This window comes from Vanellus vanellus (assembly GCF_965231255.1).
Source record: "Vanellus vanellus genome assembly, chromosome: 2".
Classification (NCBI taxonomy): domain Eukaryota; kingdom Metazoa; phylum Chordata; class Aves; order Charadriiformes; family Charadriidae; genus Vanellus; species Vanellus vanellus.
Window position 1 is genome coordinate 170168151 of NC_138906.1, and position 12953 is coordinate 170181103.

General features: G+C 65.3%; 1 protein-coding gene across 1 annotated transcript in view; it reads right to left on the minus strand.

Annotated features, from left to right (window-relative positions):
• Window positions 1-1789: 1789 nt before the first annotated feature.
• MROH1 (maestro heat like repeat family member 1) overlaps window positions 1790-12953 on the minus strand; it is a 67175-nt gene continuing 56011 nt past the window's right edge. The window contains exons 37-43 of the mRNA XM_082478966.1: window positions 10822-10968; window positions 8006-8194; window positions 6101-6253; window positions 5845-5979; window positions 5478-5580; window positions 4192-4257; window positions 1790-2432 (exon numbers count right to left, since the gene is read on the minus strand). Coding sequence (XP_082335092.1) covers window positions 2347-2432; window positions 4192-4257; window positions 5478-5580; window positions 5845-5979; window positions 6101-6253; window positions 8006-8194; window positions 10822-10968 — 879 coding nt within the window. The 3' untranslated portion in view covers window positions 1790-2346. The remainder of the gene's footprint in view (window positions 2433-4191; window positions 4258-5477; window positions 5581-5844; window positions 5980-6100; window positions 6254-8005; window positions 8195-10821; window positions 10969-12953) is intronic.

The following is a 12953-nucleotide window of genomic DNA, read 5'->3' on the forward strand; positions in this document are numbered from 1 at the left end:
AGCATCACCCCCTCATAGTCCCTGGGGGTCACCCCTGGCTGCCCCCTGCCCGTGGTCCCAGCGGAGGAGCCCCACGTGCCGCCCTCAGCACCCTGCGGGCGGTGGGCTCACCCCACGCATGAGCTCAGCACTGGCCATGACAGCCGTGGGAACCGGCCCTTCCCACCGCGGGCCTGGGGGGATCCGTCCGGGACCCTCCCTGGTCTGTGCACCCACACGACTGGGGGCTGCTGGGAGTCAGCATGGCTCCTCCCCCCCAAAAACACAGGACCCTCGCTGTGAGGTCCCACATCACCTGGGCTTGTCCCAGAGTGGGGCCATGGGCCAGGGTTGGCACTGACCCCAACGCAAAGAGCCCACCCAGGGCTTCCACTTCACAAGCCAAAGGCAGCTGAGGTGAGGGGGGAGAAGAGGAGGGTGTCCCCCAATTACCTCCTGAGGCTGACAGGAGGGGGGGGGGGCCTGGCAGGACCCCAGCCCCGGTGCAGCCCGACTCCCTGCCCCACCATCCCAGGAACCCCCTGGGGTTGTCCCACAGTAGTGGGGATGACTCGGCCCCGTGCAGAGGCAGCAGCTGAAGGAGTGGTGGAGCACACGGGCACCGGCTGCACGGTGCCAGGGCCAAGAGCTCATGAGACACTCCCTGACACTGAGCCCCAAGCGGCCTCTCCACACTCCTGCAGTGTCAGGCACAAACCGCTCCTGCTCGCTCAGAGCAGCTCTTCTCTGCCCCAGCTTGTTCACTCTGGGCCCTACTGATGCCCCAGCCCTGCTGGATGCGGGTGTCACTGCTGAGTGCTGGGGAGGAGCACTGCTAGGAGGATGGTGCCAGGTCACGCTATGGGACCACTGCCACCCCACACCTCCCTCGGCTGCTTCTGGTTCTGGAGGAAGAGTCCACAGAAGCACCTGTGCAGCGCCAGCCCCACTGTGCTGCGTACATCCCAGTAAAGGACCCCAGGGAAAGGTGCAGGGCTGGGAGCAGCAGGAGCTGGAACAATCTGAACCCAAAGGAAAAAATGAACCCAGAGGTGACCAGAGCAGGGAGCTTCAGTGCAGAGACAGAACCCCGTGATGAGGAGCTGTGGCACCCACCACCAGCACCATTTGCACAGGGCCCGACCAGCTCGGGGGTGTCCAGCACCCAGATGGGGGCAGCCCCCGCTCCCAGCACAGGCTGGGGACGGAGGGATGGAGAGCAGCCCCAAGGAGAAGGGCTCGGGGGGGCTGGGGGGGGAAAGCTGGCCAGGAGCCGGCAACGTGCGCCGGCAGCCCAGCGAGCCCCCGGCATCCCGGGCTGCATCCCCAGCAGCGTGGCCAGCAGGGCCAGGGGGGGTTGTGCCCCTCTGCTGCGCTCTGCTCTGCTCTGCTCTGGGGAGACCCCCCCGCAGTGCTGCCTCCAGCTCGGGGGGTCCCAGCATCAGAAGGACACGGACCTGCTGGAGCGGGGCCAGAGGAGGCCCCCGAGATGCTGGGAGGGCTGGAGCCCCTCTGCTGGGAGGACGGGCTGGGAGAGGTGGGGGGGTCAGCCTGGAAAGGTCCCCTTCCACCCAAACCATCCGGTGATTTTGTGACCCCACGGGCACAGCCAGACCGGTGCTGGGCTTCCCCTTTGGCCAGTGAGGGAGAAGAGCCCCAGCATCCTCCTCCGAAGGGGATCCCATCACAGCCAGAGGCCATTTCCACCATGCCGCTCCCTCCCCACAGGCACCCCAAGGTGCTGATGTGACCTGGCTCAAACAGGGGGGAGCCTGCTCTCCCCCCCCCAGCTTTCACCCCACCACAATGCTTGAGGAGCAAAGAGCTTTATTTAAAAATATGTTTATGTACATGTGTGTTGAGGGGACGGTCACATTCATCGAGTAGGGCCCCAGGAGAACAGGACCCCGTGTTCAGCATCGGGGAGCAGCAGGGTGGGACGAGGGGCTGGAGGCAGCCCGGGGGGGGACTCAGGCTCCGTCCTGCTCCTGACTGAGTGGGATCCATGTGGAGATCCTGGGGAGGCTGCCTGCCCACAGCTCCAGGCCACCAAAGTCCCTTGCCTGGGATCCTCATCCCACAGGTCAGCCAGGACCCCGTGCAGCAGCACACAGAGAGGGGCCATGTGCCCACCGCGTCCTCCGGTCACCGCGGTGCCACGGCTGGACCGAGCTGGTCCTGGAGGGGGATGGCGGAGGTGCCGGGCAGGCTCCCGCGGGCTGGCGAGAGCAGAGGAAGACGATGGTGCTGCCGCGGAGGCAGGAGAGCCGGGCCCCAGGGGAGTGCTCGATGGAGGAAGACGTGGCAGTGCCCGTGGCGAGGAACCGACCCGACTATTGCTGCGGTGGAGCCGGGGTGTCCCGAGGCTCACAGGATCCTGACGAGGCGGCCCAGCGTCTCCGCCACCTTCACGCGGACGGCGGGGACGGGGTCCTTCAGGAGCAGGTTCAGAGCTGGAAGGAGCAGAGCACAGACATTCAGAGCTGGGGGGGAGATGCGGGGCCATGGCCACCCACCCCCACCCCAGGCTGGGACCCTGCCCGGGGCCAAGCCGTGTCCCGGCTTTGCTCCATCACCCAAGGAAGGAGAAATTCCACTCCAGGGATGCTGGGTCCCTCTGCCACCCCCACCCCCCCCCAACTCCAGCCCCATCTAAGGCCCGGGGGGGGCACCCCAGCTCCTCTTTGCCCGCCAAGGACCCCCCAGCTCTGCAGCCCAGGGGACGGATGCCATGGCAGCAGGACGGCGCTGCCGAGGCTGCCGGCCCTGCCTGGCCCTGGGGCGGTGGGACCGAGGGGCTGAAGCTGGTGGGGCTCCTCCTGCACCACCCCGGGGGGGGGAACAGCCCCCAGCGTGGGGGTCCGGGGCCGGGGAGGGGAGCGGAGCCCCTGCGGGGCCGTGCAGACGCTCGCTGGGCCAAGCCTCCCCTATCAGCACGATTTCCCAACGCCTGGAACAGCTCCCGGTAGTAAGAAAACAATCCAGGTAGTTTTTCCTAGCAGTAAAAGTATAATAATATTTTTCCAGTAGCTTGTTTACCCGGCGCAGGAGAGCCCTCGCCTCCCCCCCGGTCCCCCCCCCGGCTCCCGCGGCGAGCCAGGCTCCCCTGATTTATGCGCCCGCTCGCTCCCCGCTCGCAGCATCCTCGTGCCTCTCGCCGGCCCCGGCAGCGGGGGTGTCCCCGGCCGGGCTGCGACGCCGAAGCCCCCCCGGACCCCGCGCAGCCGAGGCACTCAACACGGGAAGCTCGCGCAACCCAATCCAGGCCTGCTCGCTCCAGCGATTACTCACACGCAGGCAGATTATCTTTCACTTGTTTCAAACAGACAGGCCTCTTTCTTCTGGAAGGGCTCAGGGAGCCAACGGAAAGATAGTTTTTCCTTTTTTAGTGTTTTTTAAGCTCCCTTGGAACAATCCGAAAGTTTCCATGCATTACTATATACTATGAGGTCACTAGTGACAGGGAAAAAATCCCTGAAATCCAGGAAAATTACTTAACCCCGCTCCAAAATGCCACCAGCTTCAAGTTGACTTTTTCTTAGCCCTTCGTAACGAGCCTTAACTCTGCCGTTTAACGGTTAACACGTTGCAAACAAAGGCTGCGAGTCCCCTCCTGCTTAGGCTAAGCCACTGCAAATGCCCCGGGAGCCCCCCACGGACACCCACGGCCGAGGACCGGTGCTCGCGGTGCGGCTCGGGGTTCGCCCGGCGCCCGCCAACAGAGCCCCGCTCCCGGGTGAGCCCCAAGCTCGCGGGGCACAACCCAAACGCCATCTCGGCATGCGCAACGCCGACGGCTCGGCCCCCTCGCAGCACCTTGGGTTCCAGCCCAGGACCCCCCCGTGTCTGCTGCCCGCAGGTGTCGGGCTCGTCCTGCGGCAGCTGTGGCTTCACGGGCTGAGCGGGAGGTCGGGGACATTCCCCGTGTCCCCACGCAACCCCCCTCTCACCCCACGTGCTGCCTGGGGGCAACGCCGCATCCCACCGCAGCCCACTGCACCGGCACAGCCGGGAGGGAGCCGGATGCCGTCGCAGCCTTGTCCCTCTCCGATGGCTTAAAGCCGCCCCCGGACACCCCCGGGAGGCTGTCCCAGTGCTGCCCCGAGAGCCGAGCGGGAGCCCCATCTCATGGGGCTGAGCTGTGGCCTCAGCAGGCGGAGGCGAGTCCCCCCTCCCCAGCAGCGCCAGCCGCGGGTGGCAGCACCTACTCACCCGAAATGAGATGGTCCAGGTCCACTTGCTGACACTGGTCTTCGTCCACGTGCAGCACGAGGAAGCCTGAGGAGGAATTCCAGAGTCAGGGATTGGTCTGGATCCCAACGAGGACCCCCACGTCCGAGGACACAGGTAACGACAGCGTGCTGCCAGGCACCAGGTCACTTGTCCCTTTGCCAGCGCCTTGTGCGGAGCCTCCATGGAAACCCCACAAGAGCCACTTAGGTGAGGACCACCACGGATGTTGTACACACAAACCCTAACGTGAGCCCTGGGGAGATGCCCACCAGCACGTCTGCTGCTACAGCTCCAGTAACTTCTCCTAAAGCATAGAATCACAGACTCATCAAATAGTTTGGGCTGAAGGGACCTTAAAGGCCATCGAGTCCCCCCCTGCCCTGGGCAGGGCCACCTCCCCCCAGCCCAGGTTGCTCCCAGCCCCGTCCAACCCGGCCTTGAACACCCCCAGGGATGGGGCAGCCACAGCTTCTCGGGGCACCCTGCGCCAGGGGCTCAGCGCCTGCACAGCCCACAAGTTCCGCTGCTGGGGATGCAGCCCGGGATGCCGGGGGCTCGCTGGGCTGGCAGCGCACGTTGCCGGCTCCTGGCCAGCTTTCCCCCCCCAGCCCCCCCGAGCCCTTCTCCTTGGGGCTGCTCTCCATCCCTCCGTCCCCAGCCTGTGCTGGGAGCGGGGGCTGCCCCCACCCCGGAGCAGGACTCTGCGCTTGGCCTGGCTCAGCCCCGGGAGCTTCGCACGGGGCCACCTCTCAGCCTGCCCAGGCCCCTCCGGACGCCATCGCTGGGCACATGTGAGCACAGCATAGCTGAGGTCTGTGCTGAAAGCAGCCAAACCTCTCCCCACACGCAAGTTTTGAGGGGTAAATTAGGGTCTGTACGGGCATTGCCCATGGCTGGTTGGTCACCCAAACCACGGCACGACCTGGCCACGTGCTTTCCACCTCAGCTGGTCGAGGTAGACACTGCACACCCAGCCAGCATCAGTGGCAAATGGCTGGAGACACATTCCTGGGGTGCTGGCACCACCTGGGGACATCGCGCACGTGCCTGTCCCCAGGCCTGGGCACTGCAAGGCGCAGGTCGGTGCCCTGCAGGACACGGAGGCACCAGAGGACCCGGCTGTTTTGAGCAGCTCTGCTCGTCCCAGTGCCCTCCCAGCAGAGCGGGGAAGCATTCCCAGGACAACGCAGCCAGCCACACGCCCTGCTGGGGAGAGGACACCCACGGGAAGCCGGAGGAGCAGCTTGGGAGCAGGACAGGCTTACCGATGAACATGGGCGCAGCCGCCCGGATGTCCACCCAGTTGCTCTTGAAGTAGAACAGGTTGGTTGAGATGAGGCGGTTCAGCATCTCCGGGTAGCTCTGCATCTAAGAGAGAAAGAGCCGCCGAGGAAGTCAGGCAGGACAGGAGAGGGGCTGCCTGCAGCGCTGGCACCATCTCCTGGAAGCTGCCGGGGGGGGGGGGCTGAGGTCACCCCGGGAACACACCTGGGCTGGGGGGGACTTGCCCCGTGCGGACGCAGGGGCAGGACCCAGAGGACCTTATGGCCCCGCAGCCCCCGCACAAGCCCCACCGGGCTGCACCGAGCCCCACGGGCAGTACGGGTGCCGCCGGCGGTGGTAGCCACTCACCAGGTGTTTGCAGACGTTGTTCATGAACTCGCCGTAGTGCAGACTCCTGTCCTCCCGCAGGTGGTTGAGGAACATGTCGCAGAGCCCCTCGCAGCCCATGTTGGGGCCACACATGCGCAGAGCGAACTTGCAGGCCTGCGGCACAGAGAGGGGGAGGCTGCAGCACACCCTCCGGAGCTCGGCACCGCGCCGGATCCCCACGCCGAGGCAGAGGAGCCCGGTTCCCACCGGCCAGCGCGGGCACTGGGGCACTCACTTTGACAACCTCCGGCTTCGGGTCCTGGAGGTGCAGCAGCAGCGTCACCAGCCCGTTGAGGATCTGCTCGAAGAAGACTTCACAGTTGTCTTCGCTGAACTTGGTCAGGTTGCCGAAGAGGACGATGGACGACTGGCGGAGGTCAGGCTGCTCCTGCGGGCAGAGGGGACGAACCGGGCTCAGCGGGAACCGGCCTGCGTTGGGCATCTCCTGCTTCGGGGGACGCGCCTGGCAGGGATGCTCCCACCACCCAGCGCCTCGCTTCCCGGGCTGGAGGGCATCGGAGCGGTGAGAAACACACTGCTGTCTGTCCCCAACCCTCGGCTGCCCCGGGCCTGAGCTTTGTTGTTTGGTTGGTTGTTGTTGAAAACCATTTTAGATGATCCTTCACCAGGAAACAACAAAAACGCCCATGGGCTGAGGTCAGGCTCTGCTGGGGGTGTGAATCCACTCACTCCCACCTATCACAGAATCACAGAATGGTTTGGGTTGGAGGGACCTTAAAGGCCATCGAGTCCCCCCCTGCCCTGGGCAGGGCCACCTCCCCCCAGCCCAGGTCGCTCCCAGCCCCGTCCAACCCGGCCTTGAACACCCCCAGGGATGGGGCAGCCGCAGCTTCTCGGGGCACCCTGCGCCAGGGGCTCAGCGCCCGCACAGCCCACAAGTTCTTCCTCACATCTCCTCTCAGTCTCCCCTCTTTTAGTTTAAAAGCATTACCCCCTGTCACTGCAGGACCCGCTAAAAAGTCCCTCCCCCATCTTTCTTATGAGCCCCTTTAGGGTCTGAAAGGCCACAATAAGGATGCCGGGGGCTCGCTGGGCTGGCAGCGCACGTTGCCGGCTCCTGGCCAGCTTTCCCCCCCAGCCCCCCCGAGCCCTTCTCCTTGGGGCTGCTCTCCATCCCTCCGTCCCCAGCCTGTGCTGGGAGCGGGGCTGCCCCCACCCCGGAGCAGGACCCTGCGCTTGGCCTGGCTCAGCCCCGGGAGCTTCGCACGGGGCCACCTCTCAGCCTGCCCAGGCCCCTCCGGACGCCATCCCCTCCCTCTGGTACGTCAACCGACCACACATCTTGGTGTCATCTAATGACTGCACAAAACACAGACTCTCCACCTCTTCCTCCCAAATTTTAGCCACCATCATCCCCGTTCACTCCCGCTGGTCTGGAGTCCCCACCAGCTGGCAGGGAGCCGCCGGGAGGAGGTGGGGACCGAGCTCGGGGATGGGGGTCTCCATGCTGCACCCTCCGGCTCTTCCAAGGGGCAGAGCCGTCGCACCCAGCCGGGGAGGGAGCTGCAGTTCTGCTCAGGAGAGAGGAGGCAGAGGAGAAGGTGACGCCCCCCATGCCGAGCGTGGGCCTGGCCAAGGGGGGACGCTCCCGCTGGGACCGTGGCAGCTCAGTGCAGCGGCAGAGGACGATGCTCAAGCCCAGGGACGGGCTGCAAGCTGAGCAGAAGCATCCCGCTTCCCCGTGGTGATGCTGGAGGGGTTTGGGGGATGAACAGAGAGTGCGGGACAGCGGGACCTCCTGGAACAGACACCACAGAGGACTTCCCTCCTGCCCCACGGCGCCCATGTAACCCATCTCTGGCTCCAGCCCCCAAAGCTTCCTTGCTAGTCAGGAGGAGTCGAGGTCCAAGCGGACAACACCATGGGCACCTCCGCTTCCCAACGGCACCGTGTCCTTACACAGCCCGTGCCGAGCTGCCGGCTGGGGATGCGGCACTCCGACCTCCTCCCTCCCCGGCCCCGCAGCACTGCCTGTGCCCAGGGATGCGCCCCGCGGCATCCCAGCAGGCGCCCGCTCCTCCCGCACACCTCCCCCTGCGTTACGTGGGCTCCGGCTCGGCAAACGCGCCGTTTCAGACACGCCGGCGAAAGCAGCACAGCCAGGGCACTGCCTCCTTACGCTGTCGAAGAAGGGCCGGATCCGGATGGCGATGTGGAGGAGCATGGACTGGATGTCTCTCTCCTCCACGTGGTCCAGGAGCTTGGAGAGACTGGACATGGCCTCCAGCGCAACCAGGTTGTGGGGGTCGTCTTTGTCATCCATGCCGTTGACCATGGACGCCAGCAGCTTGGCCCCGTGCTTCCTCACCTGCAAGGGAAGCGGTGAGAGAAGTGGTCCCCACGGGACGAGCCTGGCAGGGGGGCTGGAGGGACATGTCCCCTGGGCGCCCTGCAGCAGGCTGCTGCCCCGCGCCGCGCTTCCAGCCAGAAAGAGCTGGAAGGAGACAGAAATTATGACCGCCGCGGGAAAAGCATCTTCAGGACAGGCCAGTCATCGCACGCACTGCTTACCGCAGTCACCAGTTCCCCTCCCACTGGAACCATCAACACAGTATTTCACTGTGTAATTAGAGCCGGTGTATACACAGCAAAGGGGGAAATTAAGTTTGCATAAGCCACGTTAAGTCTGCCATCACTTAATTCTGAGGGCTCGGCTTTGCAAACTACGCTGTGCTACCCGGCGAGGCTTACGGCACCCAACGGGGAAGGGGCAAGGATGGACAGACGGACTGCTGTCTGTCCCTGAGCCACCCAGGGTGGTGGGAGTCCTGGAGTCCCCCCAGACCCGCGCCTGCCTGGCCTGGGCGAGCCGGTGTTGCTGTGGGTTGCCCGAACAGATCACGGACGGGAGAATCCACAGCGCGGCCGGGAGGCAGCTCTCCTGGTGGGCTGGAAACCCGGCTGCACTCGCTGCACCGCGGCTGGGGGGAAAGAGAGGAGCCATCAACACGGCCCTAATCGCACGGGCTCCTCACTGCCCTCCTTAGCCTCGCTGGGGGGTTGTGCCCCTCTGCTGTGCTCTGCTCTGCTCTGCTCTGGGGAGACCCCCCCGCAGTGCTGCCTCCAGCTCGGGGGGTCCCAGCATCAGAAGGACATGGACCTGCTGGAGCGGGGCCAGAGGGGGCCCCCGAGATGCTGGGAGGGCTGGAGCCCCTCTGCTGGGAGGACGGGCTGGGAGAGGTGGGGGGTCAGCCTGGAGAAGAGAAGGCTCCGGGGAGACCTGCGAGCCCCTCCCAGTGCCTAAAGGGGCTCCGGGAGAGCTGGGGGGGGACTCTGGGTCAGGGGGGGCAGCCGTGGGACGAGGGGGAGCGGTTTGACGCTGACAGAGGGGAGACTGAGAGGAGATGTGAGGAAGAACTTGTGGGCTGTGCGGGCGCTGAGCCCCTGGCGCAGGGTGCCCCGAGAAGCTGTGGCTGCCCCATCCCTGGGGGTGTTCAAGGCCGGGTTGGACGGGGCTGGGAGCGACCTGGGCTGGGGGGAGGTGGCCCTGCCCAGGGCAGGGGGCTGGAACAAGATGGTCTTAACATCCCTTCCCACCCAAACCGGTCTGTGATTCGATGATCCCCGCGGGGCTGTGCTGCCAGCACTGCTGGTTTCTTGCTTCCCCGAGGCACCGCTCCGGCTCACACAGCCGGGAGCACCGGAGCACCGTCTCAGATGGGGCTACACCAGCACAATGGTACTTTTAGTCGCTGCTCGTATTTCAGTGGCAGATTATGGTAGTGTATTGTCTTTTGGGGGGCTGGCCCACCTGTGACCACTTCCCGGGGCTTGCCACGACCCAAGCACGGCTGGCCAGGACCCCACGCTGCCGCCCGTCAGCCGTCCGGTACGGAGAGCTGCGGGGTCGGGGCGGCAGCCCGATGCTCCCACACCTTGGCGCTGGCTCCTCTCCCGGGCTGGAAAGGGGGTTCAAGCTGCCGCTTCCCGGCTGCAAGCTGTGTCTGGAGCCTGGCGGGGATCAGCCACCACTGCGCATCCTCACGGCGAAGCGCGGCGAGCGCAGAGCACCCTGCGCCTGTCCTCCCCGTGTGCCATCCCACAGACCACAGTGCTCCAACCGCAGCGCTTCAGGGAGTCGGGACACTGACTCTTTCCTGCCTGAACCCCACCGCCGGGACAGGGCATCACTTTGCTTTTAACGAGACATTTATCAACCGGCAGAACCCCCCCAGAGCAGCAGCAGTGAGCAATGCGCTGGCATGTCTCGCTCAGGCACGACGCTGCTGCCTGCGGGGACAGCCCCACAGGCGACCCGGCTCGTCCGGGCCAGCCAGCCTCCCCCCAGGGATGCCAGGCTTTCCTCCAGCGCCCGGCTCTTACCCAGGGCTCTCCTAAAGCAGTGAGAAGCATAGAATCGTGGAAGGGTTTGGGTGGGAAGGGACCTTAAAGATCACAGAATCTCCCAGATTGGAAAAGACCTGTAAGATCATCCAGTCCAATCATTACCCTCACACTGCCAAACCCACCGCTAAACCGCGTCCCTGAGCACTATGTCTACACCGCCCTTAAATACCTCCGGGGACGGGGACTCCACCACTGCCCTGGGTAACGCGTTCCGATGCCTGATGACCCTTTTGCGCAGAAATTCTTCCGAATATCCAATCTAAACTTCCCTTGGCGCAACTTGAAGCCATTTCCATGACCTGGTCCAACGCCCTGCCGTGGGCAGGGGTGTCTTCAACTAGACTGAACGAGGCTGACCCCCCCACCTCTCCCAGCCTCTCCTCCCAGCAGAGGGGCTCCAGCCCTCCCAGCATCTTGGTGGCCTCCTCTGGAGGCCACATCACCTTTTGGAGGTGCCATCACCAGGGCGAGGAGGTGGCCGACTGTCCCGTGTTTGACAAGCAGCATCTCCCGGTGCCTACGTGCTCCCTTCCCCCACCCAGCCCCGGCCGGGACTCTTGAGCCGCGCAGTGCTGAGTTCGCCCTCACCTTTTCTGGCGAGCCGGAGGCGATGTTACCGAGTCCTCGGAGCGCCAGCATCCGCACCAACGTGCAGGCGTCCTTCTGCCTCCCCATCATGTTATCCATCATGGTCTCCAGCAGGATCAGGTCGTTCACCACGTTACTGTTGAGGAGCTAAAGCAGAAGAGAGCCTCAGCATCGACAGGACAGGGCCCCGCGGAGCCCGAGGGAGACGATGGCTGTGTTTTAGATGCTCCTGTTTCTTCAGATGAGGGAAGAGCCCCGGCAGACTCGGCTTGCTCCCCTCAGGCCCTCACTCCATATCCACCCCCCCCAGAGACAGGGCAAGGGGAGCCCTCAGCCCCCATGCCCCCACGCCCGTGCTTGGATTTGAGGAACCTGCAATAATTCGTAACGTGTAAATCAAGAAAACTGAACACCCGAAGTTGGGAAGAAGCAGGAAGCCCGGGCGAGCACCGACAGCCGGGAGAAGCCCATAAAACCTACACAAAAGCCAAATCCTCGCCCCTGAGGTCGCTGGGTGGGTCAGATGCGGTGGGCTACAAAGAGGTTGGGATTTATGGGGATGGAGGGCCAAAGCGCATCCCCCGGGCTGGGGGGGGGGGGGGGGGGGGCAGCGGCACTGCCAACGGCTCTTCCAGAGCAGTGCAGGGGCACCCGCGGCACCCAGAGCCCCCGCAGCACCCAGAGCTCCTGCAACCCAGGAGCATCCCCAGCAGCACCCAGAGCCCCCATGGAACGCAGAGCCCCCCGCAGCTCTGAGAGCATCCCCATGGCACCCAGAGCCCTGCAGCACTCACAGCCCCCGCAGCACCCAAAACCCCACAGCACCCAGAGCCCCCTTAGCTCTGGAGCATCCCCATGGCACCCAGAGTACCCATAGTGTTGGCAGCATCCCCATGGCACCCAGAGCCCCTGCGGCACCCAGAGCTCTCGCGGAACCCAGAGCTCTCATGGCACCCAGAGCTCCTGCAACCCAGGAGCATCCCCAGCAGCACCCAGAGCCCCCATGGAACGCAGAGCCCCCCGCAGCTCTGAGAGCATCCCCATGGCACCCAGAGCCCTGCAGCACTCACAGCCCCCGCAGCACCCAAAACCCCACAGCACCCAGAGCCCCCTTAGCTCTGGAGCATCCCCATGGCACCCAGAGCCCCCGCGGCACCCAGAGCTCTCGCGGAACCCAGAGCTCTCATGGCACCCAGAGCTCCTGCAACCCAGGAGCATCCCCAGCAGCACCCAGAGCCCCCCATGGCACTCAGAGCCCCACAGCACCCAGAGCCCCCATGGAACGCAGAGCCCCCCACAGCTCTGAGAGCATCCCCATGGCACCCAGAGCCCTGCAGCACTCACAGCCCCCGCAGCACCCAAAACCCCACAGCACCCAGAGCCCCCTTAGCTCTGGAGCATCCCCATGGCACCCAGAGTACCCATAGTGTCGGCAGCATCCCCATGGCACCCAGAGCCCCTGCGGCACCCAGAGCTCTCGCGGAACCCAGAGCTCTCATGGCACCCAGAGCTCCTGCAACCCAGGAGCATCCCCAGCAGCACCCAGAGCCCCCCATGGCACTCAGAGCCCCACAGCACCCAGAGCCCCCGTGGAACGCAGAGCCCCCCACAGCTCTGAGAGCATCCCCATGGCACCCAGAGCCCTGCAGCACTCACAGCCCCCGCAGCACCCAAAACCCCACAGCACCCAGAGCCCCCTTAGCTCCAGGGGCATCCCCATGGCACCCAGAGCCCCCGCGGCACCCAGAGCTCTCGCGGAACCCAGAGCTCTCATGGCACCCAGAGCTCCTGCAACCCAGGAGCATCCCCAGCAGCACCCAGAGCTCCCCATGGCACTCAGAGCCCCACAGCACCCAGAGCCCCCATGGAACGCAGAGCCCCCACGATACCCAGAGCCCCCGTGGCCCTGGGAGCATCCCCATGGCACCCAGAGCCGCTGTGGCACCAGGAGTACCCCCATGGTACCCAGAGCCCCCGTGGCACCGGGAGCATCCCCGGCAGCTGAGCAGCAGCAGAACCGGAGCTTTTGGCGAGCAGCTCCTCGCTGCCGGAGTGCTCTGAGCGGCGCTGCGAGGAGCCGGCCAGGCAGGAGACCGATTCGGGAGAGCTGGCTGGAGGGAGTCGGCAGGGCT